The following is a 27,830-nucleotide window of genomic DNA, read 5'->3' as shown; positions in this document are numbered from 1 at the left end:
TTCTATCTTAGAAGGAATCCTCTTTTAAAGAGAAGGCAGGCAGCAAAAGATTGTAGATATCCTAGAAGCAGACGACTTTGCTGCTCACACAGTGTCATGAATGGCTGGCTCCTAAGAAGGAGTTCTCATTAGGATAAGGAAATGAATCGGCAGTAAAAATGTTAGATGTTGACTGGGGCATACAGACTAGTCCACACCTGGAGCTTCTTTTTTTGGTAAGGCCTGTGTTGCCTCATAAAAGAAGATAAACCTTGGAGTAACATTTCCTGACAAGCTCAAGAGTTTACAGTGATTTATTGACCAGTCTGTAATTTTTGGGAGGCTTAAATCTGATGAGATCAATAATCTGGGAACTAAGTGAAAACTTGCAGGTCTTTGTTTGACGTTCTCACCACACTGTTCTTGAAATAAAATCCGTAGAATGAAAACTGGAGAATTGTTAATGAATGAACCTGTGAACTCTTTCTGTTTTGTTAGTATGCTAGTTTAAAAAAAAAAACAAAAACAACAACACACCAAAATATAAACTTTTGTTGCATTCCTTGTGAAGTGCATCTGCTAAAAGCAGCAATTTATTGTTGGTTTGTACCTAAAGGAATTGGAAGGGGGGGGGTAGGGTTAGGTAGCTGAATTTTTGTTTCTCTAGTGTTTCAGTAGTTTTGTGAAAAATGCTGCAACAGCTGGGACTTGCGGTGGAAAGATGGGGGAGAAGGGGGATCATGGTACCTCTCTCTCTCACTGAAAAGTGCTGCAGGGCTGATGAAGGAGAACATAAAGCTCTCCAGGTCGTCTTCGACTTGTGATCCAACAGTCAATACAAACTCAGGTTTTACGGGTGTTTGTTTCGTAAGCGTTCCCATGTTTCATGTGGACTGGCATCATTACAGGGGTGACTTGAAATGCTGTCATATGGGTGTGCAAAGCCTCTGTGTTCTGCAGAAACACAGAAGTCCTGTTGAGAAATACAAGAATTTAATGCTGCTGCTGAGCTGAGCACAGACCCAGCTGACGAAATCCCTAGAGAGAGAATTCCCTTTGTTATTTAAATGCTTGCTTTTGTTTGTTCCTAAATAAGGACTTCTGCCCAGCTGGAGCATGAAAATTGTGGAAGTGAAAGTTTGAAGAGAGACGGAAAATAGTTGATTGTGAAACAAGTGCAATAGCTCCACGTTCCTTATGCAACTCTCAAAATTAAGTAATTTTAGTGGAATTGTTAGTTGTTGTAGTATTAGTCTGCATGTCTTACATCTGCCTTCATCCACAGCAGCTATAGCTGGCAGTGGTTACCTGCCTGGCTGTTTGTTACTGCTGCTCTTCTGAAAGCTGCTGCCTTCATGAAGATCCCGAGCAGTTTCCAAGAGTTCTCCCTACACCCATAGCAGCCTGTACAAATGGGACTTGTTTAAATAGTTAGCCTTCACATGCAGTAGAGGACAAAACTATCCATCTTGCTGAGCTGAGTTCTGCCAGAAGATGTGAATTCAGCAGTTCCCTGCTGGAAGACACAGTGGTGGGAAGGTACTGCCAAATCTATAAAGACTTTTATTTTTTAATAGCTGATACACTTTCATATGAAACTGGCTGATGGGGTTTATCCATACATACACATCTGTTTTCATTATTTAACATTATAGTTGTATGTACCTCTTTTTTTTTTTTTCTTCAATGTGATATTTTTTTTCCCTGCTCTGAGTTGTCCCTTTATTGATGTTTCTGAGGTGCTCTGGCTGAAATAGTCTCTCTCTCTCTCTCTTATGGTTTGGGTGTTTTGGTGGTTGGTTTTTTCTGATTACCCAGCTTTGACTTAATGTCTAGAACTTTAAGAAAATCTGATAAAGGAATTACTAATTCTTTTTCTAAATACTTTCTTCACTTTGACAAAATGCTTGGTTTTCCTACTCAAAAGAAAAATGCATTAAATCTAGCAACAGTCTTGCACATTGTCTCATCTGCATGTTGATATGGTGATGCACACAAACTTTATTTTGTGGCTTAATGCAGGTCCTGTCATAAGCTGCTTTGAGCCTGGAAGGGTCGTGTCTGTCGGTCTCACAGAATGAAGACCCCTGCCTCTGAATAATCTCCCTTTCATGCTTCACAGGACCATAAATCCTTCTTTATTTATTGTTCTAAGAGAAACGAGGAAGGAACATCACATCTCACTGTAATTTTTTCCTCGCATACCGCGTCCCTTCTTTAGAAGCTTGTGAATGTATTTGCCTTTATGAATTCATAAATGCTGACAGTAACATCCTTAGTCTTTCACTTTGAATGTCATTCCTTTTAATAGATTTATGCAAGGGCTGATAAGTCTTGTCAGAAGGATTTTGTTGACTCAGTAAATCCCTCTTCTCTGGTAGAAAGACTGCCACACAGTTGCTGAAGGCTGTGGAGAACTAGGGGTGGTGGTGCTCCCTGACACACTTTATAGAAAAGAGGGTGGTTAAAAGACTTCTTATTCTTTGAAGAAGATGGAAGCGCAGCGATGGAGCGAGGAGCTCCTCGCCGGGTACCCACCAAGTGCTATGTTGCCTTGATGCCTGTAGCCGGTGGGTGGCATCACCGAGCCGAGGAGGAGGGGTTGCTGCTCCTGCACCCTGTAGAAAGGGATCCTCCAGCATCCCTCTCCCCAGCCGGGATTGCTCCGTACAGCACACCTGCTAGCACTCCGGTGGCACCGTTACAAATAACCTAATGGTATGAGGTATTGATCGTTTATCTTGAGGCACTGCTAAATGGCTGAGCAGATCCCACTGCCAGAAGGTTTCTCCTGTGTAAGCTCATATTTTCCTTTTCTCTTAGCACTCGTGTGGTTCTTCAATGGCTCTGTAATTCTGGAATATATTTGTACCATTCAATCTCCAAATCTCTAAGACAAGAGCAGATACAGCACTTGTTTTCTTGTCTGAAAACAACAGAGGCTCCAACATTGCTTGTTTTTCTTTCCTGAGGACCAATGGAAGTCACGCTCCTTTCTTCTTATTTTTGCCTCATCTCTTGGCTTATGTGACAATCAGCTTCTTGACTTTGTCGTCTTACCCTTTCTGCTGTTGTTGCTGCAGTAATCTTCTTTCAGACTTCTAAGGATTTGTCTGTCTGGCACAGTGCAGTGGTTGCGTAGGCACCCTGGCTGCTACGCTCAGTGCCCAGGATGCTCTCCCCTTCTTCTTGGGATAACCTAGTTGACCTACTTCTGCAGCTTGGCTGCGAGGTTCAGATGCGCTTTCTGTAGGAAGCCTGTTTTGTTGGAAGATGTTGACTTGGTAAGTTTCAAATTCTTTTTTCTCTTATTTTCTTCTTGTTTTCCTTTTTTTCGCCCCACATATCACGGGCTGTAAAACATTTCCACAAACACGAGGCAAGTTGCAGGAACCCAGTGCTGTAACTATAACAGCCTGGAAGCACCAGTTTATTGGCCCTAGGGCAGGATGCACATCTCTGGGACAGACTTGTTAGATGGATTCCTGCGAGACTAGGAAACCAGGATTCCTGCCAGGAATTGCTAACCTGGATGAAGTTTTGACACTGAAGATACAGAAACAGGAAAAAAGGTGACCTTATGAAAGCAGGCAGTCTAACAGTGGTGTGAATTAGAGCTGAGCACAACCCTCTGAATTTTGTCCATATATTTATTCCAGCATGATATAATGCGTCTTTCTTCCAGATGTGCAGAATATTCCCAGATTGCACTGCTTTTGCTTGAGATCATGAGCAGCATGTTAAAAATGCATCTCTGTTAAAAAATGCATCATAAAGAAAAGTTTGGTTTACATGACTTGTCCTACATCACACAATTACTTTTATCAGTAAAATAAAATCCAGTTAACTAGCTTATCATTATTCTCTGTGATCATAAAGCCATCCTTTCTCATTCACTGTACAGTGTTCAGTTTCCACAGCAAGCAAGTGGGAAGTGATTCTAACAAAACCTCCTCTTACTGTAGCTCTGACTTCTGTCCAAAACAAGCAGGAGTCCTAAACACTGAGACAAGAGTCCTGAAAGGGAAAAATGGTATGTGCCCATTTAATGAGACAGTATATTGTACGTTGAACAGGAATTGCCAGAGTATCTCCCCAGTGTCAGAAAACTGATGCCTTTTTGAGTTGTCCTCCCTGCCACCGTTCGGGCAGGGGGCGATAGGAGAGCAGCATGGCACCTGTGCAGTTACCAAGCCTCTGAATGTTCTGCGTAGCTGGCCAAGAATAAATGTTAGTAAATAAAACAGAGAGAGCACAGCAATTTTGACCACCCGTAATGCGGTGGGATTTGCCCTGACTGGCACAGAATCAGCAGGGGCAGCTCCCGTAATACCAGCATACTTACTCTGTTTCAAAGTTGAAAGTTGCTTGTAATGCTGTGAAAATTTATAGAGAATTTAAATGTAATAAAAAGGTGGGGCACTTACTGAACACACTTTGCATAATAGTTTCTAATAAGTCATTTGCTAAATAGTCTTAATCTGAAATGGACTTTTCAGTATATGTTGAGTTGAAAATTCTGTTGATGAGTCCTGGTTTTGTCTTTACTACCTGGGACAGTTATTCAAAAGTAGGATGCAGTTGAGTACTTAATTTAAGGTGCTAGTCATAAAAATGTGGACTGCATTTTATAAAATAAGAAAATCCATATAAGTTCTTGCTGGTAATTAGGTAACTAATCAGCCCTAATCTCTGGGGGCTTGATTTGGTCAGCCCTACTCCTGTAGCAAAGTACTTTGTATTCTGAGTAATCCAAGTGATTTACAAACTGAACTACTCAGTGTTACGTTGCTTAATACAACAGTAAGAGGAACAGGATCTGAATTTTGTCTACTGAGTCTGTGCTTTAGCCTTTGTGTTTCAGGTTGGCTTCAGAGAGCAAAAATTAGAGTAGATGTTAGGCAGGGTGAAAAGGGAAATAATTTTTCTTCCAAAATCAAAACCTCAAATAAAATTAAAGCAGCGTAGGAAGAATTTTATTTGCTTGTAATTGTCTCCATAGAATAACAAGGGGTTTGCAGTAAACTTACATGTAAGTGTAAACTGCATGTAGTTGGCAGTGGCTGGTTGGGAAGCTTCAGGCGCTTGTTACATTAGCATCAGTTGCTGAAACCACATGGAATGAATGACTGAAAGGCATACAGTTTCAGATCACTTGTTTTGGAATAAGAACAAATGATCTCAAATCCCAGCGGATCGGTATCAAGGCCACCAGGTTATATTCGAGCTGAGTTAATTGGTGTTTACTACAAACCGTTGCATGAAGAAGGGATGTCTTGTCCGCAGGCAGGAGAATTTGATCTGAGCAGTAAGTGCCGGAAATAATGCTGCTGGCACTTAACTTCTGAAAATTTGGATGGAAACATCTTGATGCTGTTTGAGGTCTCCATATGTGGAATCCACTTCTCATCTTGATGGATAAGCTCCTGTTTGTAAAACTAAGTAAAAGACACAAATAAGCAAAACTTGGTGTTTTGTATGTAATCCGTAGCTGTTGTCTGTCAATGGACCAGGGTCCATTTAGTGCAGCATTTGTTCTCCCACAAAGGCCGCACCTGGATGTCTGGGGAACATTAAGAACACAGTGAATTTTGTAAAATTATTTGCTTTAATGTTCTCTCATCCTATGACAATTCTCAGCTGTTGGGGAACTTCTGAGCTGCTTGTAGGTTGTGGATTTAGGGATTGTTCTTCCATATACTTAGCTTGTCTCTTCCTGGGCCTGTGCAGGTTTCTAAAATATCTTTTGGTAAAGATTGCACAGGTTTGCCACCATTTGCATGAAGAGCAGTCTCGCTCCTGCTGGCTTTGTTTGGTGGCCATTGGTCTTGTAGAAGAAACTGAACAGTCAATCCCTACTCACCATCTCAAGCCTCCTATGATTTTTTATTATTTTTTTTATAATCTTCTCTCTGTAAAATACGCCTTTTCCATCAGGACGAAGAACTTGGCATTCCTTACATTTAAGCTGTTTCATGGCTTTGCTTGTACTTGTTATTCTTCTCTGAACCTCTAGGACCCAGGATGCTGGGACAGGGGATGTTTTTGCTCTTAACTCAAGTTCTCTGACTTGATTTACTGTGAACTCTGTTTAGTGCAGCTCAGGGAGGAGGCAAATTTCGTGGGACTGGAGGGAGTTGTGAGAGACTCCTTCAGTTATAACTGTTCGGGGCGGGGGGAACCAGAGCCTTATCCTAAATTACTTGTGAAAGTAATTGAAATATCATAGCACAGAGTTTTGGCAGGCTGAGCAGGCTAGGAGATGGAGAGAAACAAGTGGAAATTAGAAACCAGGGATACCTTTTTAACAGTGGCAGTAATTATTGAGGCAGAAAATTAAGAAGGGTGGAATTTCTGACTCTCGGGAAAAAATACCAGGATTTGATATTTTCTAAAAGTTAAGTTCTGCTATAGCAGTTATTCAAAATAAGATTTAAGATAGTGATGTCTTGTGATCTCTTCCGCAAAGGTCAGGCTAGGGCATGACATGACTGGTGTTCGATCAGTTAAAACTGGTCTCGCTGCTGAAAGAACCAGATGTGGTTCCCAGGGCTGTCTGTTTTCCCAGGGCCTGCATTTTCAGGAGAAGTGAGCGCTTACATTCTTAATTATGTTTAAATGCAGATGCACTTCACATGTCTGAAAAGCAGCCCCTGGAGGAAGGGAGGAAAGCTGTGGAGCAATTGGTCAGATCGCACACAGTGAGGCTGTGGCAGGTGTACGTGTGCAGGAGGGGAAAGGCAAGTGCATTGGGAGAATTAATAGAGAGAGTTGTCGTATTTCTGCCAGGGATAATGAAGTGAAATATGTCTGCATGGTTAGCGAGTCCTTCGCTTACAGAATCTACAGGCTCCTCATGTTTGGGGTAGTCTGAACTTTTCCAGGTCGTGCCAGCTGCCTGTTGGGTCTTGTGCTTGCTGAGCACGGGTGCCCTGTGAAGTTACTCCAAGTGCCTGCAGGGGATGTGCAGCTCGTTGGAGGTGATTTTAGTTGCGTTTCTTGTCCTGGAGGAAAGGGTTGGACTCTCTTACAGCTTCTCCCCTTCAACATTTCCTGGGAGGGCCATCGACCAGGCAGACTGGATCCTTTGCCTCTTTCCCACGCAGGTTTCCAGGACCCGTGCTCTGGGTGCCTGCGGAGCAGTCCTCTGCAGCACCCAGGTTTATCAGTGCCATAGTCTCTTTCCCCTGCCCAGTGACTCCCTGTAGCTCTCTGGGGATCTCTGCCCCCAGGGAAGAGGCAGAATATCCTCTTTGTAGTTTCAGACATGAGGTTTACATTTGTAAGATTTTTATCTCTTTAAGGCAGGAATATTCATAGGCGGAATGCATAAGGAGCACGGGATAGCGCATTTGATGAAATCATATTGCAAATCGTTTGATCTCCAAGCAGAGGCATGAGGGAGTCATTCTCAGGGTGTCTGCATAACTCAAGCCTGGTATCCTCAAGGCAGGCTTTTAATTTCTCCAACAAGTTCCCGTGTAGTGCTTGAAATACACTGTTGGAAGCGAACCTAAATGCTCTGAAAGGCAGAACTTCTTTCACCTGCATTTAAATAGTAATAAAAAGTTATGCCAGATCTTTTTCAATTTGTAACACTGTTGCTGACAGCTTTCTACACTGATGCTTCCTCATGTCTCGTCAGTCTGTCGTGGTGTCTGTGATGCGACTCATCAGGTCGCGCTTGGGATCAGTAGCGTGTATAAACTGAGTTGCTCTTTTCTATGGCTCCTGAGGATCTGTGTGATGAAGTGCTGGCATTCAGAAACACCTCAGATGCCGATGTTGTCTCCATACACAAGAACAGGGCATGTGTCCCATATCTTTAGAGTCTTTGTGATTTTCACCTATATTTTTAACCTGTGACCTTGTAATCACCAACCGATAGACAAGGCAGTGCAGCATGTTGATCTGAAGAGATGTTACATGGCATAGCTTTCCCAGGCAAGCTGCTGTGTGTTCAAGCAGCGAAATGAATGAAGGAAAACAGCATGTGTAGCGTTAAAATGTGCATGTCTTCTTTTGTGATGCCAAAGTGTTCCTTCCCTCAGCCCTGCTCTGTTGACAGGCTGCTTTTTCTCACTCTGTATTGTCTTTGATCCCTGATGCAGTGGATAGTCAGAAATTTTACGGTCGCACTTCATGATAAATTCACAGGCAATGCTGTCTGTCAGTCCACAGAAAGACCAGTGGGCAGCTTCTTGTCCAAAATGCTTCTGAGTTTACTTACGCCCAAAGTGAGTAAAAAATCACTGAACTTTCTTTTTCTGCATCCCCTCACATCTTGAAGTAATCATGGGCCCTTTTTACCTCCACCTTTGTATAAGAAGCCTGGAACTAGCTCTGGTTGTCACCATATCCCTCCCAGGGTATACCTTCATAAACACGTCAAGCCAATCTAAGATGTCCATGCTGCTGCTAAATGCAGCTGGATGTGCTGCCCATCCTCCTCTTGAGCCCAGATGAGTGGTCCCGGTGCCGGCCTTCAGCCGTCACCAGCCCAGACAGTCAGGAGCTGCTTTCCTTAGACTGGTATATAGTGACCTTGTCCAGTTCAGGGCTGGTGGCAGGAACACATGGAGGAAGAAGGTCGGTGTATTTACCTGTTTTGACAACAGCGTCATCGTAGGTTGGTTTAAGCTGCTCGTAGAGCTGTGCTCAAATCCAGGGACTGCTCCAGAGCGACTAATATTGGGTCGGTTTTCAGGGGGAGCTGTACAGTCACATGCATTAAGCCTTTGTCACTGTCAAGGTAAATTTGTTGAAGAAATTAAAGTTAGATGTGTGAAAGTGTTGATTTTTTTTTTTTTAAAGCATTGCTTAATATGAAAAGTGTATTTGGTGTTTTTTTCCGGGGGGGGGGGAACAAACAAACAAAACCAATGTGCAGTTTAAATTATATGTTGGGGATTTTTAGTGTTTCCTAATGGAAGTCTTTGCTTTTTCTCATTCCCACCATTTTGCTTCTTAACTTCACCTGAATGAACTCCCGTCCAGCAGAGGCCTGACAAAGGTAGTGTGAAAGCTTTGCTGCCGGTACCTGGATTTTCTTTAGTAACTGAAAACAGGATATAGAATTTGCATAAGAATTGTCCTCCTAACCACACAGTTAGATGCCAAATGTCTGAAAAGCTTGTCCGGGCAAGTGACAGAAAATAAGAACGACCTTCTCTGTCTGATCTAAGGAGACGTGTGGCTTTCTTCTTGCAGTTCCCAGTAATGCAGCATATTTCTGTAGTGTGTTCAAAGACTGACGTACTTCAGCTATGTTGTGCTCCGGTTTATGAGTTGATAGCACAAACACCTGCATGGAGTATATATCTGCAGGTGACCAACTTGGCCAGAAAAGTTCTTTCACCTGCAGTGGATAAAGGGGGGGAAATGCTATCCAAGGGAGCACTTACCAGATACTTTATTACTTTCTTTATCAAAATGAAAATGTGGAGGGTTTTCCCCCTGATTTTAAAGAAAACCAGGGAAAGTAATTTGTTCTGGTTTTTTTCATTGTAATTCTTCTTGCTATTTTTTGGTGTGTAGACTACTTCTTAGTCTGTGGTCACTATTGCAATGTGGTAGGACGGCTAAGACCACATCAGCTGATAAAACTGGCAAAGCACAAAATTCATTTTGTCTTGTAGTTCCACCTGTCTTTATCAGTGCACCCAAGAGAGCCTTTCTACCTCCACAAATGTACAAGGAGAGCAGGATATTTTAGAGGTAGACTGTCAAACACGGGGATCTTGGGGTAGGTTGAATGGTCTTGAACTAGAAACTGGAAGGAGTGACAACAGATAGTATGAGCAGCTTCTAATCTTGAGTCTGTGCATTTCTTTTACATAAATAAAGCCGAAACCTGGATGGGGAGGACGTTTCTGTATGCCGAGGCTGTGAATTGTCTTATTCAAACTGGTATTTCTGAGGAAGGTTGACTTAACATTGTGTATTTGTGTAATGCTGATTATGCTAGTGGGGAGCTAGATCATACTGTTGCCAAACAGTCTGGAGGATATAATAATGCAGTTCTGGCGTTCCTGTTGTGTACTTACTCAGCAAGTTGGTAGCAGCCCATGCTGAAGTTTCTATTGCTGCATCTTTGCTTTGGCTGTTATTCACACTTCTTGGGTTGAAGATAGCATGTGTTACCTGTATGTTGTGTAATTACTTCCGTGATAGCTGTAGACCTCATGGATGGTAGCTATTTAATCTGCCCTTAGGCAGTAGACATCCATTGCTTGTAGGAATTCTTTTGTGGGGCTGATAAATGTGGTTCATAAACTTTAGCTCTGAAGGAGGATAGAACACTTAACTGAATATGCAGTGTTTGGCTGCTGACAATGGTTTATCTAAGGTGGTGTTGATGTGAAGTAGGACTTTGGTCTGTTTTGTGGATAACCCGGGTGAACAACATGCTGCCAAGTCTATCTTACATAGGCTGCTGGAGATGGTGAAATAGCAGTGGGGAGAAACCGTTACTAGTGGTAAATGGAAAGTAGGTCAGGAAGAGTCCATAGTTTTGATGACACCACAAAGTAGTTATCTAGAGCATGTGAGAACAAGCTCACAGAAATGATCATTTCCTATTGTTACAGGCATGTCACTGCGACTATCCAGGGCCAGAATAAATATATGGTTACAAGTACTTCTACAGTAAGTATAGTTAGATCACGTGTGCAAAATGCAGGAAAGCACTTGCAAATATTTTCCCATCTGGAGTTTTCCTAATCTGAAGTGGATTTCCTTTTGAATGTCACGCTTAAAGTTCTGTGTAACAAGACCTCCTTTTGTTTCACCACTGCTTTGTCTATAAGCAGGAGCATGCAGAAGGACACCTGGCTGTGGAAGGGAAGGATAAACCTCACAAATTAATGTGATTCATGGTAAAGAGCACTCTATAAAATGTATGAAAAGGTAATAGGAGCAAGATTAACTCTGTTGTTAGGACATATAACTTGTAATTCCATGATGCTTATATTACCAGTTTATTCATGGTACTAGAGGACCTGCTTGTATCTTGGATCTTGTTCTCTGCTATAGCAACAGTCATCTAATTTCTTAGAGATAATAATTGGGTATAATTCCTTATAGAGACTGAATTGCTCAAACTTCATTTGAAAACTATTGAGGCCTCCCTTCCCTCTTACATGTTACCTTCTCCTTGCTGCTCTCTTGTCAACCATCTTATTTGTTGCTAAAACTTACTGATGTTATCTGAATCTTTCTGGTTGTCCCTCACAATCTTTAATAAATAAGTTTCATACGTCTAAAATGGTTTTCTCTTTAAAATTTCTTCCTTAAAGTGGTCCGGGCTAGATTTAAACTACATCCATACATCTGGTGACTATAGTTTTCCTAGGCACTAGTTTCAAAGTACAGCTGAGTGCTATGAGAGCTTGATGTTCCACAATGTGAATTAAAACCTTGCTGCTGCTGAACGGGGGAGGTCCTGTGCTTCCTCCCCTTGCGCAAAACTACTTTTTTTTTTTTTTTCCCCTCTCTCTCTCTCTGAACTGGTACTGGCGTTTATCTGACCACAAAGTAAGATGAGTCAATTCACTAGACCAACAAAGAACAAAAATTGAGATAATTGATTATTTTAATCAGTTGAGTAATCTCTCTGTGGGATCAGATGAGAACCAGAGTTCATGGTGGAAAGAGATGTGAGGAGAGACCAGCTCCTCTCCTCTTAGGAGCTATTAATTTGGCTTTTGAAACCATACCTCTGTGTTTGCCCTGAAGAAGAACTGGGTGTCAGTGTCACTGCTGAATAATATGAGATTGAAGGAATCCAGAGCACAGAAGCTCTACACTTTTTTTGTGGTCTCACTTTATAAATCTTTTGAAACTTCAATCCTGGATATCTTTGTACAATTGTACTGCATTACACAAAATTTTTTTCTGCACTTTTGTACAATTAACAACTATTAGTTTTTTTGCTCAGTCTCAATATGTATTTCACCCTTGTGGTAAGGGGTGTTCAGTTGTGTCTGCAAGAACTTTGCTTACAGAAGCATTCCAGTTGCATCATGGGGAGTTGGTTTAAAAATTGTATGAACGGTTCCCCAAAATCCAAAATGTGACTACTTCTTCTTACCTGTTTTCCTCTTGCGTCTTGAAACATGAACCATCTTCTCCTTTGGGAGAGATGCTCAGGATAATTACATTTCTGTACACTACATTCCCTAGGGATGTACAAAATTATTTCTTGGAATCTAACCAGCTGTTTAAAAACAGTCTCAGTGTGTGTTACGGTTCTGCCTCAAATGCAAATGGGAATGTGATGTTTGTTTTGATCCACAGACAGCTGAAGATGATGTTTGTTCATGCAGCTAGTCTATCTCAGGGAGGCTTAAGACACAAAGCATTTTCCTCATGTAGGACGTTTTCCCCAGCACAAAAGAAAAGCATGTGTAACTAGTTTGCTTAAGGGTAAAGAGAGATAGATAGGATCATTGCAGCTGGGAGCTTTTCTCCTGTCCAGCTGACAGATATCTTAACTTGTTCCTAATGTATATTTAGCAGCAAAGCCCGATCCGAAAAGTGTGTTCGTGGTCTCAAAGACTTCTCTGATTTTTCCACTTATATTCATGCTCTATCAGAAACCTGTTACCTCTCACAATAGCCTTGTCTTGCCTGTTTTTGGCTACAAGGACACCCCCACCCCCTGTCTTCATGTTCTCTCCTTCCTTCTTCCCCATGACTCTGAATATTCACATTTCAGGTAGGCTGCTTTGGACCTGGAGAAAGGTGGGAGGGAGCTCCCTGAGAGTAACTCATCTCCCTTTTCCCAGGATAAGTTTCACAGGAGCTGGAGGCAGATGCTGTCCTGTCCATCAGCATCCCTTTTTAGTGGAGGATTGATTGTGCAACCTCCATCAACAAGGCACATGCATCTAGAGTGGCCTTCTTTACAGGCTTGCTGTGCCTCGGGAAACATTATCGTGACCTATTTCTTAAGTACTGGTCTCTAGCCGCAGAAGTGTGTCTGTTTTCTGTCTGATACAAGGTTATCGGTTGATCTGAATCCTTCCTGTGTCTTCAGACAGCACCCAGAATGAATGCCAGGAACCCCCTGCCTCTGCCTTTACTGGACATCCTGTGCACGTCTCCCTGCTCACAACACTTTGCATCCTCTCTTTTAAACTGCCCTTCTGACCATAGCATTAAATATAAAGAGTCTTCTAGTCACCCCTCTTCAGTGTTTCTTTCTGGGTGCCCAACAACATGTTGCTTCAGCAATACTCTAGTTCCAGTACATTTCAGCTGCTGCCATATTGTTTTCTAGCTGAGATTTAGACTTAAAGCACTGGACTGTTGGCTACATCTCACTATTTCTTTACAATAATGTGTCAAATTTTCCTCTTGACACGTGGAGTGCGTGAACGACCTCCCTCTCAAATTGAGTGGTTGTGGTTTGGTTTGGGTTTTTTCCCCCTCCTTTTCCTAAACCTCAGCAACCTTTTAAGCTAGATCTTTCCTCCTCTCGCTTTTCAAGCAGATCTTCACAAAGGATGCAGCAGCATTTGAATGCAGCAGCACATGTCTTGCCCTCTTAAACACGAGAGCTGTGCAGCTGCCTGGAGCTTGGCACTCTTGGTGAGCGCTGATCCCCCCTGCGCTGTCCCTGCAGGGCTTGTGTCTCCTGCTCACCTCGTTCAAGAGCCAGCAAAAAAGTGGCAATGATACTGCCCTAGACAATGTCTCCTTGCAAGGCTCCTGGTGGGAGGAACCCTGCTGCAGGGAGGCCCTTTGCCCTTGCTCAGCTGGAGGGCTTTCTGGGTGTGCAGGTCCCTATACGTGTCCCATTGCCCAAAAATGCCCCACTGCCCGAGTGCAGGTGCTGTCTGTCCTCCAGCCCTGCGCACGGCTGGGGGGAAGGATGGCAGTGGGTCCTCTGTTGCTTTGGCTGTGGTGGGAAAGGGTCACTTCACATTTTAGTGCAGCGTATTTAGGTGGTAATAAGCTGTTAAACATGTAACATGTAGCATTGCTTTGTGCCTCTGAAAAGGAGCTAAAGGCATGTTTTGGGGAGGAAGGAGTAAATAAAGAGGGAATTTAAGTTCTCTGAAAATATTTGTGGTTTTTCATGTAGAAGCTGCAGTATATGAATATTGCATAAGTATCAATAGCCAAATTCATATTTAAAAGTGCCTTAAAATACCTTCTCCATTTATAGCAGAAGGAGTTACTACCTTTTTTATATCAGTTCTTTGAACTGCTTGTCATTTTTGTTGGGGCCCTGTGTTTTCTGGTGATCTCTTTATACTTTTGAAAGAGTTGCTTGGAAAATAACCAGTGGAGAGTCACAATTTTTATTGAGAACAGAGAACAGTTGTTCAAAGCATAGATATTTCAGCATCATGTGCCTGGATTTGTTTTGATGAGGGAATTGCTATTCTTCTGTGGCAGAAGTTTCACTAATGAAGGAGCGCAAGTGTGGTCATGATAGGCGACAGCTGCCTTTTTGTTTCAAGTGACTTCAGCAGTAGGGAAGGAGGGAGCCAAATGATAATATGATTCAGTAGAGAAAAAGTAATGCAGATGTAAAGGTGAGGGCTTGGCAGAAGGCTGTGGGAAAAGTCTGAAGCACAACAGAAAAACACACCTGAGATGGTCGGATGTTGTGGTGTTCTTTTGTTTGGTTATGTGTTTGGGTTTTTTTTCTTCTCTTTTAACATGGTAGCAGTCCACTGCCCAAATCTGAGCAGGGAATGTTTCTGTCTAACTTGCTGCCTTTTCCTCAGGGAGATAGGTCTGATCAGATGGCCAAAAAACCTTTCTGTGCACCCCAGCTGCTGCAGCTGGCTAAAGGAGAGAATGGGGCTGGAATAATGTCTCTTCCTTAGAAGGCTGCTGCGGCCTCTGGGAAGTGTTGGAATGTCAGAGTGCGTGGAGGATGTCCCAAAACACAGATCCGGACCCTGTGGTGATGGGGTTCACCCACACTTGACAGGAACTGAAAGAAGGACTTATCTAAAAGTAATAATTTTAATGTGAACGCTGTTCAGTTCGCTTTGAGAGCCATGAGAAGAACCAGAAAGGTGCTTGTGGAGACACAATTAAATCATCCTTACACAACTCTGCACATAACAGTATTGCTGAAAATTATAAAAATGTCAGTCTAGAAAGTAGCAATGGAAAAAATTGTTCAGATAAACTGATTTGTCTTCGTCCTTCCTCCACTACTAGGTGAAGCAGGACTTTCATATTCCTGAGGTCTCCGTGACTGTTTAGAATGGCTTAAGTGATACTTATTGTACTTCATCTCTGTCAAGATAGTTGGTATCAGGCCTCATTCACTGATAAGGGAACTATCCCAGGAAGCCTTGTTTGCCTAATTTCTTATCAGTACTCTGATTAGGTTACTCCAAGTGATAACTGTTCTCCCCTGAATTTATTGCATTTCAGATTCTTGTAAGCTGTCTTCAGGTTTTCACTCCTTGGTCCTTGTGCTTGGCTAGACTGTAATAATACAGGTTGTTGTTTTTTTTTTTTTCTTCTAACAAATCTGTCATAGAGACGTAGGACTGGAATGTTCTAAAACAGCAGTGATGTACTCAGTGATGTGGGAAAATATGACTAGTATCTTACAGTTTTAAGGAAGCCCTCTTTATGTCATTGCACAAATTAATGGGATATTTTGCATCTTAGAATCTGCATTTGGTTTTCCTTCCTCCATCTCAAAAAGGATATAGTAGGAGAAGAAAAACTAATGAGGAGGACAGCCTGTGTGATCAGAGAAATAGGAAAGAGTCTAAAGTATACTAGTATTAGTCAACCTAAAAAAGTGAAATAACTCACAGAAGATGTTGGAAATCTGTGACAACATGAATGGTATGCAGAAGGTAAATAATGACTATTTATTTATTCATCCTTAAAATAGCATTAACTAGGATGCTCAGTGAAATTAATGAAGTAAACAGTGCAGGAAAGGAAGCACTACTTTATATGCCCCGTCATGGTACTGTGGGGTTCCTTGGCATAGGACCGGTGTAGAGGTCTTGAAGGCACTGGGCAGTTTAGTGGATGCTGCTCCTCTACCCTGGGAAACACATGATCTCTAGAAGCCAAGGGGGCTAGTCAGGGGAAAGATTTCTGTATTTACTTGCTGCCTAAGTGTTTGGTAAGACAAATTAATTAGTAAAATGGACTTTTGGTCCAAGTGTGCCATTGCCTCTATTCTCTCAGGCTGAGTTTGTTTACCTGGTGTGGGAAGTGGTCAGTCCTTTGGCCCCTTGTTTATATCAGCATTCCTGCCAACGTTACCAGACGTCAGCCTAACTGATGGCTTGGGAACTGCTGGGCAGGTTCAGCTGCCACTGCCAGCACTGCGAAACCTTGCACTGATTTCCACTATCAGCAGGTTAGGCTTGTAGCATTAGTGGTGATGGTATCGTCTTGCAGTGGCACATCATATGTCAGTGTGAGCGACCCAGGATTCGGTTAATGCTTCTTGACCTATTCTATCTACTTACACAGCCATTTACATAGAGGTGCAATTCTCCTATCGTGCGTCGAGGTCTTCTGGATGATAAACTGATTGTCCTCTTTGTCGTACTCCTTCAGTAGTTGCTTTCCAAATTATTCCTAGGTAAGGAATTCCAAATTATTCCTTTTTTTTAAGGTTTCCCATAGCATTGCAAAATAAAATATGAACAGTGTACTAGGGAAGTGAGGTAGGTATAAATATATCAATAAGGGCAGAAAAATGTCCATTCTAGACTTAACTGTTTTTAATAGGCCTGTATTTTGTTGCCTGTTCTCACTTGGCATTCTTCTCATTGCTCATTAATTTTACTATACTTATGTAATTCTTATTTTACATGTTTCTTGAAATCATAGAGAGGTTCAGTCCACCCACTCTGCCCTTTTCCTAAAAATGCAGTGTGATCAAATTTGCATTAACACCTAGTCAGTTCTCATGGTTGTACGATCCCATCTACAGTGCACATGCAGTGCAGGAAAACTTGGGAGGCAGAACTGTCAGTTGTTTCATCACTAAGCACGTGTCCAAGTTCAAAAAGTAGCCAGGGGCATTTATTTTAAAGCCTGTGGAGAGGTGCAGCTCTTCCATCTAGTTCTGTCTGAAAGATACGCGGTTACTGGGGACTCCATCACGCCTGCATGTGCTCTTGGGTGCCTTTGGACTACTGCTAGAGCTAGCTGCCTTCAGATCGTGTCAGAAAATGTTTGGCTTCCTGAAATAGAAACAAGAGAGGATAAGGTAACTGGAGAAATGGTATATTGTGATGTTTTCCTTGCTTTGCCAGGTTTTCCACCCCTTCTGCTGTAACCAGTCATGTAGAGCGTAATTTGTGACCTTGGCCTCATTTACATGTACAATAAGTGGCCTCAGCAGTACCTGTCAGATTGAATGGATTCATTGGAATTTTTTCCTCTGAAGGTCTGATTTTTTTTTTTAAATTTATTATTTTAAATCTTTATATGCACAATTAAAAACATAGACTAGTTAAGACTTTCCACTATGCAAAGTGATGCAATGTGGTTTGGAATTGCCAAAGCCTGCCAAGTAATTAGGCTCAGTGTAAGGACGGTGTCCAAAACGCCTTGTTGATAGGATTTTTCTTTTTTTTTTTTTTTTTTTTTAAAAAAAAAGAAAAGGGGGTTGGGGGGGTGATGGAAAAACTATTCAAACAAGAAGTGTCAGATTTTGGTTTCAGAAGACAAGTAAGTTTACAGACTTTGACTGTTTCTTTTAGCCTGTAGGTAAACAGGCTATACAACATTTATTCTTGCATATAGATGTGAAAGAAAAGCAAGCCGTCTAATTGGGCTTATTTAGGATTTATTAACCTTTATTGGCAAGAGAAGGACTATATTATGGTTAGTCTAAATTCAGCTTGTCTTTTTAATTTTTCTCTTTTACTTGTTTTTACAAGTTTGGTGTTTCCACTATGTGTGATTATCTGTCTCATTCTTCTGTGTTGCACCACAGTTGTGTTGAGGACCCTACTAAACAACCAGACCCATGGTCCTGTCAGCCAAGAACTAGAGCATATTATGTCTCTCCTTACAACACAGTATTTCAGGTTATAACTTTTCACTGGGTAGTGTTTTTTAATCTCCAAACCTTGCAGCCAATGCAAATAGGAGGACCTGAAAAATACTTTAAAGGGGGAGAGAGAGGTGGGAGAGAGAGGAACATCCCCTCCCAGGCAGGAAGCTGTAGAGAAGGAAGTTGTCTGTATCGCTAAGAGTATTTTGTGGTCTTCATGTGTCACAGTGGCATAGTGGTTGCTGTCACGGTCGGCTCTCAGTCACCATTTCACATTCCAAAGACAGTGCTTTGGAATGAAAATGTTTAGCTAATACCAAACATCTTAAGCTCTGCAGAGAAACTGCTTTTATGGCATATTTCTCCCATCCGCACACAGATGTAAACTTTTTCACATTCAGGGGGCGCAAAATCTCTCTCTCTTTCTCTCCATCTCTCTGGGCTACTTTATTTTTATTCCCCCCACCCCAGGGTCTTACCAATGCATGTCTAGTTAGTATGAAATAATTGTTCTTAACTGTTTCCTGCTTTGTGTGCTGCTTCAGAGCTAAGCAAGTGTTAGTATATCTGGAAACTCATCTACTTTTTCCAGCTATACCAAATGATTTACTAGAAGATGAAGTCTACCTATAAACCTTTCTTGTCTCTCTCCAGTGAGAGGTTGCAGGCAGCTTAGGTAGTGTGCCCTGCATGGTGTGTGATACATAGTTCTAGTTATCCTGGAGTAATTGAAGTGGTATCTTCTGAGTAGCACAAAATAGCGTGAACTCACTCATTGTCAGTTGGGGGAGTTTCTTCAGGCAGGATTGTGTCCCTATCAGCAGTTGTACATAAATAGTGGATTAGGGAAATATCCACTAGTTGCCACTTCTTTGTCATATTGGCATTGTGTTTCTGATGGTTTAATGCTGTGCCCTGCTAATGTTGTCATTACCTGTTTTTCCATCCATCACTATAGACTGCTTTGACTTTGATCAGAGGAACATGGTGTGACAATGGTGAAGATACAAATGGTCAGAAAAAGGCAACAAGAATGCTAATTTTAAGTTTTACTGTAGGTCTCCAGTCTCAGAGATGAAATGTCTGAGATCACTGAGTGACGCTTTGTTCCAAAATGCTATCAGGAAAAAGGCAGCGTCATCCTCATCTTCCTCTTCCCACCTCTGTCCTTCATGCCTTGTGTGCTACCCACATGGATTTAAATTGTATGTGTTTAGTCCCTGCATGCTTCTTGCCTCTATTACGCTGTGGTAAAAACGTCTTTGCTATCTGTTACCTGGCTAACCTTGGCACTTCTCATGACTGCATCCCCGGCAGGTCATTGTGGGGTACCCCTGCAGGAATGCTTGGATGTATGTTCAGCTGCCTGCACCAGGCTGGGCTCTTGTGAGTCTCTGTTGACTGGAGGAGACAGTCTCTGACCGTGTAGCCTGCGGAAGACGCTGAGGCAGCCCCTAGCATTAATCTCGCTGTGGAAATGGGCCGTCAGAAGGGTCAGGTGCAGCAATGCTTCTGAGCCCCTCCTTTCTTCCTGTGTACATTACAGTGGGGCAGGTGCCCCACACCCTTCTTTTTACTGTCTGCCTCTTGCTCTCTGGAAATAGCAAAGGTTGCAGCAAAGCCTGAGTGCAAGCCAGAAGCTCTGCACTGCCATCCCCCATCCTTTCTGCCCTGATCTCCTTCTGGAGCTGCCAGTTTGGACCCTGGGAAGAGTCCCCCCAAGGAGGGCAGCGTCTCCCTGCTCCTGGCCCTGGATGCCGGTTTTGACAGTCCCAGCCCTGCCTTGCCTTCTTGCCTCTCCCTGTCTCAGCCGGGCTGCAGCACCCTGCCGGAGGCAGCAGGACCTTTCTGAGGGGCCGGGGACGAGCAGGCTGGGCGAGCAGAGCGGCCATGCACGGCCTCTCCACGCCCCAGCCCCGCTCCTGGAGCTGGGGCTGCGCACCGCCCTCGTACCCCCCAGGTATGCAGGCCTGGGCTCAGGGTGCGGAGGGTGAGCCCTCGGGGCTGCCATCACTTTCAGGGAGCGGGGGTTGGCTGGGCAGCAGGCGTCTTCCCTGATCCTCGGCTTCGCTCAGCCTCTGCTGTGGTAAGAATTGGAAATAGCTAACCTGCTCACGTGTGCCTTTTGCATCTTGGAAGGATTTCTGCAGGTGCGATGAGTTTTGTGTACTGTAGCTGATGCAAAATGTCTTCTGAAAGAGCTTTATGCTTTCTGATACTTGACTGTATACTGTATGCATGTACGCTTTGCAGGACTCTTAGCATACTCTTACCTTCGCAGTTTAAAATAGAATTTAAATATGATGTACTAGAGGTGCAGTGGTGATTAACCAGTATTTGTTGTGGTTGTACTGATGCAGTTATCAGTGCCTCCATTCATCTACTTCTTTGTTCCTCAGCGTTGATAGCAGCTCATCACAAAAAGTGCTTGTATCCAACAGCTGAATTGTGTAGCAATCACGGAGAAAAACATGGGGGCAGTTCTGTATTGATATGGTATCACATATACGTTATTCTTGCAGAGTTCCTGAATGATTAATAAACTTGCTGCACTTGAAGAAGTTTTGCTTGCCTTGCAATGCAATTTCAGGCTTAATTGATATTTTTGATGTGCCCTCTTGTTCCTGTTCACAGCTGCAATTTGTACATCCTGTAGATGTCTTTCAAAACATGTTGATAAGCAAACATCTTGAAAGTCAATTACTTGAATCATTTTTTTTTCTCTTTAGATGACAATCAAAACAAAACCAATGAAAAGAAAGAGAAAAAAATGGTTTCTCAGAAACCCCACGGTACCATAGAATACACTGTAAGTATTGGTGTGTGCTTTGTTCATGTCTGCGTTTTGAAAGTGGAGTTGTTGAGGTTGAGAGGGAGCCAGTGGCACAAAACTAAAAGCACTAAGTGAATACTGGTTGCAACTTGTACTTATCTCAATAGGGATTGCGCCTGATATCATTATGTGGGAAGAGTGAGGCTCATGTCCTGAACTAGTGTTCAGCCCAGGTCCTCTGCCTCTTCTCACAGCTGCCAGTCCTATTTTTACTTTGGCACCATGACTCTTTAGTAATCAGTTCTGTTATTTTGAAAAATACTTCCATTCCACAGTGTTGCTTAAGTCATCAAGTGTTTGGCCTGTGCTTGCTCTTGAGATGATGTGAGACCTCTTCAAGCTGGAGCAGGGTGGCAGTGTGCTGCTGTGGCAGCTCAGAGAACTGGCTCTGCCCAGAAGGTCTCTGTGTGAGCTGGCCAGGTCCCTGAACCCTGCCCTCCATCGCACAGAGCAACTGTGGGAGGCGAGTGTCCCAGCTGGGAACAGCACAAACGCCTGACGTGCCGCAACTGCTGACTGTGTAATAAACTTTCCAGTGCGTGTGCTTTCACCACTTGCCAGACCAGTTGTAAATAAGGTGGTGCTGCTTTGAAGTTTTATGAGAAAAGGAGAGGGACATCTATAACACCTCTCCGTTTTATCTACTTTATAGTACGAGAGAATAGTTTTTTCTTTTTATTAATACTGGCTTATCATGTAAGCTATTAAACAGAGGGTGTGTTGAGATCTTCAAATCTATTCCCTGCAAACAGTTTGTTAGATGGCTTTAGTTCAGCTGGTGTGCTGAATGTGTTCACTATGGTATCTTAAGCTTCAACTTTTTCTTCAGGCTGGAAACCAGGACACCATAAACAGCATAGCATTAAAGTTTAACATCACCCCAAACAAGCTTGTGGAGCTCAATAAGCTTTTCACGCAGACGATTGTGCCAGGCCAGGTAAATCTTTTATGTTTTTTTTTTTATACCCGAAACCTGATTATTTGCTATGTATTTAAAAGCTTTTTACTACTTTCATGTGTCTTTTAAGTATTTGTATACAAGGATAATGGACAGTAGTTTAAATCCCTCAAAGGGGAACTCGCTAGATTGTTACCTGGAGTTGTAGGGTGAGCTTTGTAATTGCCGTATCTGACTTCTGTTATTTATTTGCTGTCATTAAAGCCTAAAGATAACTCTGAAGCTCAAGAGGGTAATGTAGCTGTTGCAAGAGAGTAGAATTCTTGGGAAGCCTAGATACATGCTATATATAATACATTAAAGAATTAGAGAGTTAGATACAGTAATTGGAATGGCTCTTTGCCATTACATTGGGGATGAATCAGTCTCCTGTAAGATGAGAAATAAATGGAGATAGACTGTTTTTGGGAGAGTCATGTAATGGAAATGCAAATGTGAAGGCTAACACCTGGTTCATGAAGAGCAGATCTCTACTTCTGCTTCACAGACATGAACAGATTGAAGTGTCATGATTTGCAGATGGGGCAACTGAGGCAGAAAGAGGTGGCAAGACTTGCATAAGCATACCCAGCAGACAACAGCTGGGATAAGCAAAAGGCTTTTATTTTTCTGAACGTTTTTAGTTTAAAACTATACTGTGAACATTTTTTTTTAACTTTAGAAGTATCTTTGCTCTGACACTTGTGACAAATGGCTCTCTGTTTTTATTTGGGGTGGAGGTCCAAAGCTGTACTGCAGTTTTAGTACTGCTGTACTAAAAATCTGGGATGTTCACTGTGAGTGTGAAAATTCAAACAAAGCGTTATATTTTTATATACGTGTGTATTAGCGTATTACACTTTTAAATGTAGTACATGATGGTACAATGCTGGTTCAGGTAAGGAATATTCTCTTAAATTTCTAGATGCAAGTATGTTTTTGGAAACAGACAACCTCTAGCAAACTTCTACCACTAAAAATCCCCCATCTTCAACACTGGCCTTCTCTTTGGACCAGAGGTTGCTGTTACGAGTTAATGACTGTTAATAGTCATTTTACAGTTACTTTGTAGTTGTGATAGTTGCAAGGCAACCTGGGATTGTAACTTTGGGGGAAAAAAAGAGGAGGTCCTCATTCTGTGGGAAATGTTTTATTTTCTTGCCTGTGCTGCAAAACAAAATGTAGAGCTAGATCCTGTAATTCATTAGACCTGCATGTGCTCCGCCATCACCACCTATGAAGAAGGACTCCAGAATAAGAAGTTGTTAAGGAGTGCATTGCAATTGCAAGTGATCAATATTGGGTTGTCTTTCTAGTAGAATGTAGTGTTTATAGTGAGTAACTTTCTAAAGCTTGTGTCTTACCGTTTTGATGTATGTGTTTTGTATTTAGATTCTCTTTGTGCCAGAAGCAAGTGCTGCAAAACTGTCTTCTTTCAGTCCCGGTGCTCCCGTTTCTCCTTCATCGTCAGATGCTGAATATGATAAACTCCCTGTAAGTCAAACGTTGGTTGACTGGTCTTTTGCTCATGAAATTTCTGACTCTGAAGCTGAGATTCAGGGCTATGTAAATAGCAGGTTTTTGAGGTTACAGTTCAGACCCTATGTGTGGTGTTGTTAATATTGAGTAACATCAGTCTTAATTTGCTATACTGCAAAATTTGCCATCTCTTTAAAATAGGCCAAATGAAGGGAATTCAGTCTGAGTGTAGAAACCCAGTACAAGTTCAGTTGGGCCCACAGTCTGTCAAAGCAATGGAAAATGGTGTAGTCTATAGTTTTTAAAGAATAGAAAGTTAAATATGAAGAATTATTTAGTGTTTCACTCTGGAGATTTCTATGCTGCTCTGCAGTCCAGAGCCTTGATCCTGCATTGGGATCCTGGAACATGGAGGCTGTTAGCTTAGTCTGAGCAGTCAGTTTCTTTCTAGTTAAGTGTGTTACGGTGGTACCCATATATAGACTTGTCTTATATACACAAGACTGCTGGATTTAATCTTTGTGAAAGGCCTTGGCATAGCTGATACTTCATTTTCCTTAGAAAGGTGATTGACCATGATGATTTTAGATAGTAGTTTTAGGAGTTTGGCTGTTCATCTGCTGATGTTAAAACAATTAGACATTTCAAATCCATAACTGTCAAAAAGTGGAGAGAATGCTGGAGTGAATAACTGTTTAACCTTGGTCTTACACCTCTGTGCCACGTGCCTGGGGAATCACACTAGTGCACTGTGTGCAGAGGTCTTTGGTGTGGATGAGGTGGTAGGACTGGCCCTCTCTTAATGAGAATATCTCATTGAAATTCCATTAGCTGACTTGCCTTGGCATTTTTTAATTTCTTGCCTGGTATTTGTATTGAGGTTTTTCTTCCATTGAGGATACTGTGTAAAGCATACATACATACATACGTGACCACCACTTTTTATTCCTTAAGCAAAAGGAAAATAGTTGGTTGAAGCTGGTCTTACAGTTCCCCAAAATCTAAAAGTATACGATTCTGGTCCTGCTGCTCTGCACTGAACTTTTCTTTTTTTAAGGATGCTGATTTGGCAAGAAAAGCCTTCAAACCAGTTGAGAGAGTCCTGTCCTCTACTTCAGAAGAGGATGAGCCTGTGGTTGTCAAATTTTTAAAAATGAATTGTCGTTACTTCACAGATGGTAAGGTAGGTGAAACCTGGCTTTTGGGCATTGTATGGGATTCTTTAAAAGCAAAATCTCTTTGGATAAGTGAGAGGTGAATACTGGGAGAGTCAAACGTGCTCTGTGTTTGTAAAGAATGTAATTGTTATGGTAACTTTATCTATAGCTGCTGTGTGCATTGGTACCGTGGTAATATGCGGTATCATTTTGTTCTTTTAATTATTTCATCTGTTATGATAATTACTTTATGAAAGAATAGCTCTTCTATCCTACCCATCTTCATTCCCTTACCACGTCTTCCCAGAATTATCTGTTTAAGAGTATATCGCTAGATACACAGAGAAAATTGCGCTTCAGAGTTATGACGTGTCAGGATTAGTTGTCCAGTTCCATCAAATTGTGCAACAGCTTTATAAAACGAGCACATGCCTACCTGTTTCATTTATGACTTTAAGCTAAATTTTAACTTTAGTGTTTCCAAATACGTCCACGTTGCTTGCACTTGCTAATGAATGTTATGAAAACCCTAATGAAAAGATAAATATTGCATGATACAACCTTTCTTTCCTTTCTTTTTCTAGCAAGCATTCTTGTAACATGTGTTCCCACTGGGACTGCAACCCTAAATTTTACAGCATCTGTTTTAGAAGCAAATGCACAAAGCTTGGGCAGTATTTTAAGCCTCTCTTCTTCTCAAGCTTGCAGGACACTGTTGTCTTGAACTGTCTACTTTGATATATCTTGTTGACTCTGGTTTCAGTTAGATGTCTGCATTTTGGGGTTTTCAAGTTCTCTGGAATTTATAACACTGAGATGCTAACCATTGTAGTTTAAACCTATTTTTCCCGTAGTCCTGACTTTTGTAAGATGGATGTGTTTACACCTGCAGTTCTTGTCTGCTTTTCGCATTGAGTGGATGTAGACTGTATTTAACTGCTCTGCAATTTTTTAGTCTGCTATTGTGTAGAAAGTAACAGAGGGCTACTTGATGTCTTGAATGTAAATTAGAGCAATCCTGTTGCTTTGTTATGTGATGCTTGCTAGGTGCAGAGGATAGGGATCGCCAATTTTATGGCTGTAGGACTGAAAAATTTGCAGTCAGAAAATGAAAAGTGGGACGGCTTCTTTGCCAGTGTAGCTAAAAATCCCTTGTTGCCTTGCTTCCTGCAGTGGCTGGGTAGGAAGTACAGCCTACTGATGTATTGCTCTTCTGGCTAAATAGAGTTACATACCTTTGGGAGAAGCCTCTGCGCTTGGTTTTGATTCTTTCATCCAAACACAAACCAGGCATGCGTACGTGAGTCATACGAGAGAAGCAAATGGGAAATACATACGGACTTTGCTTTACAAAGGAGCAGGCACACATGTACTAACTTGCCACTGCCAAGCCATCAGCTTGGCATCTCCCAGTTTAAAAAACAAAACAAAACAAAAACAACAAACCAAGCTTGTGGTCCTTTACCTGCCATTTGTTAGCCTTCCTTGGCTTGCCTTGCAGATGACCGTGGCTAATTAATAGTATCTACAGTGTAGATCATTCCTGTTGATCTGTGGCCCCTATTTGTCAGATGTCATGATTTACATGCAGCTTCTGAGTTGGTCTGTTGAATTTTGTAGCTCATCTGGAAGAGAGGGTATAAGAGCACGACATGGGAAATCTGCTTTGTAAACCTTGAAGAGTGGTGGGTTGCTTCTAGATTGGGGAGAAGCTGTTTCATATCAGGTCCCTATATATACAAGTTTTCTGCATGTATCTCTGTGAGAGTAGATTAAGGAAATTTATAATGTAGCTTAGCATAGTAACCTTGACATTTCCATGAGCAAGACTGCCTTCAGGTGTAATGGTTGCATATGAATTCATGTATCAAGTGAAGGTGCCTGTATCTAGAATAAATCCACTAATCTATTTTGTCTGAGATTGTTTAACAATCTGCAGTTTCAGCTTGTAGCAGCTAGCACTGAAAGCTGAATAGTTCAGATGTTCTTTCTTATCAGCCAGGAACTTGGGTGTTACCAAGTAGTTTTTTCTTTGCTCGCCTTACAATGTCATGACTTGATGTGATGGAAAACAAAATGTTTTGTTAGCAGACATTGCATGACAGGGTATAAAGATGCAGGAGAGGTTTTTCTTTTTAGGATTGTAGCCTAAAATTCAATACCAAATAAGTGAATTACATGTGATGTGCTAACTCTTATTTCTCCTCTTTTAGGGTGTAGTTGGAGGAGTCATGATAGTAACTCCAAACAATATCATGTTTGACCCACATAAATCTGATCCTCTGGTAATTGAGAATGGCTGTGAAGAGTATGGGCTCATCTGCCCCATGGAGGAGGTTGTCTCAATAGCTCTCTACAATGACATCTCTCACATGAAGATTAAAGACGCGTTGCCATCGTAAGGAGTGTTCTTCCCTGAAATTATGTTTACAGATTTTCAGTAAGGGTCATGGAGAAGGTGGGGAAGGTGGAATGGAGGGAAGGAGCTTTAATTCAGCAGAATAAAACAAACCAGGGGAGGAAAGTGCCAGCAAAGGAATGATTTGCATGTGTTGTTCTTCTGCTTTCCTTTTAGAACACTTCAGTGGCACTAAAGAGAAATGGGTCATAAATATGAGAACCAAAGTGCAAAGGAGTAATTAAAAGCACTGGTGGCATGCCATGGTTGGGATCTTGCACTAACTTGTCTGTAGAGTTATTTCCGTGAAGAGGGTTAGATTTGGAACGTTTTTTGTGTTACCAGGATTGTTCTAAGAGGAGTACTTAAAATTTTGGAAGATAACAGCACCTTAACTGCCGTCTTCACAACTTACAGAAATACCAGTCTGTGGAATACTTCCACTTCAGAACCAGAAATGCTTGATAGTTATCATATATAATACATAATAGACTTTGTGAGGTGGAATACTTTGGGGTAGTCTAGGCACCACTTATATATTTGTTCTAAGCAAGGTTTTGCCCTGATAGGTAACACCTGTTTGATAAGTGAAATTTGTCTACTTCCCTCCATTTTCTCATTTCAAGAAAAACTTCCCAGATACTTGTTATGCTCATTATTAGAGCATTTAGTAACTTCTAAGTGATGAGAATCTTGTATTCTCATTTACCTCAGACTTCTTAGCAGCAATTAAGAGCTCAAGTTGTATGCTGTTAAGTTTTTAAGAATTTCCTATTTTGAAATATTTTATGGTTGTCCTGATTTAAAAAGAAATCTTTGGGGAAGTCTACATTCAAACAGTACATTTAATTAATGGAGGAAAAAAATAAAAGGAAAAAGAAAGCTCTGTCGCCTGTTACTGTTGTGCAGTAAACATGTTCAAACAGGATATGGCTTATCTCTGACTTGCATTCTTCTCAAAAATACATCTGTACTGACTAAAGAAGAATGGATGGTGTTAGAGGTTGACTCATTGTCAGGTGTGGGAAATAACA

At 41.8% G+C, this 27,830-nt stretch overlaps 1 protein-coding gene across 16 annotated transcripts in view; it reads left to right on the top strand.

Annotated features, from left to right (window-relative positions):
• The window catches only part of NCOA7 (nuclear receptor coactivator 7), a 98,225-nt gene that overhangs the window by 49,523 nt on the left and 20,872 nt on the right, over positions 1-27,830 (top strand). For 14 of the 16 annotated variants that reach the window (XM_054195781.1, XM_054195778.1, XM_054195771.1 and 11 more), the window contains 5 exons: positions 20,722-20,801; positions 21,655-21,762; positions 23,155-23,256; positions 24,299-24,424; positions 26,612-26,796. In XM_054195781.1, the coding sequence (XP_054051756.1) occupies positions 20,722-20,801; positions 21,655-21,762; positions 23,155-23,256; positions 24,299-24,424; positions 26,612-26,796 (601 nt within the window). Of the gene's footprint in view, positions 1-1,168; positions 1,519-10,568; positions 10,627-20,721; positions 20,802-21,654; positions 21,763-23,154; positions 23,257-24,298; positions 24,425-26,611; positions 26,797-27,830 lie in introns of those variants that run through there. The other 2 variants (XM_054195785.1, XM_054195787.1) reach the window with 2 other exon arrangements.

The sequence above is a fragment of the Rissa tridactyla genome, chromosome 3 (assembly GCF_028500815.1).
Source record: "Rissa tridactyla isolate bRisTri1 chromosome 3, bRisTri1.patW.cur.20221130, whole genome shotgun sequence".
Taxonomy (NCBI): domain Eukaryota; kingdom Metazoa; phylum Chordata; class Aves; order Charadriiformes; family Laridae; genus Rissa; species Rissa tridactyla.
The sequence above is the reverse complement of the archived record's forward strand: the minus strand, read 5'-3'. Positions and strand labels throughout refer to the sequence as shown.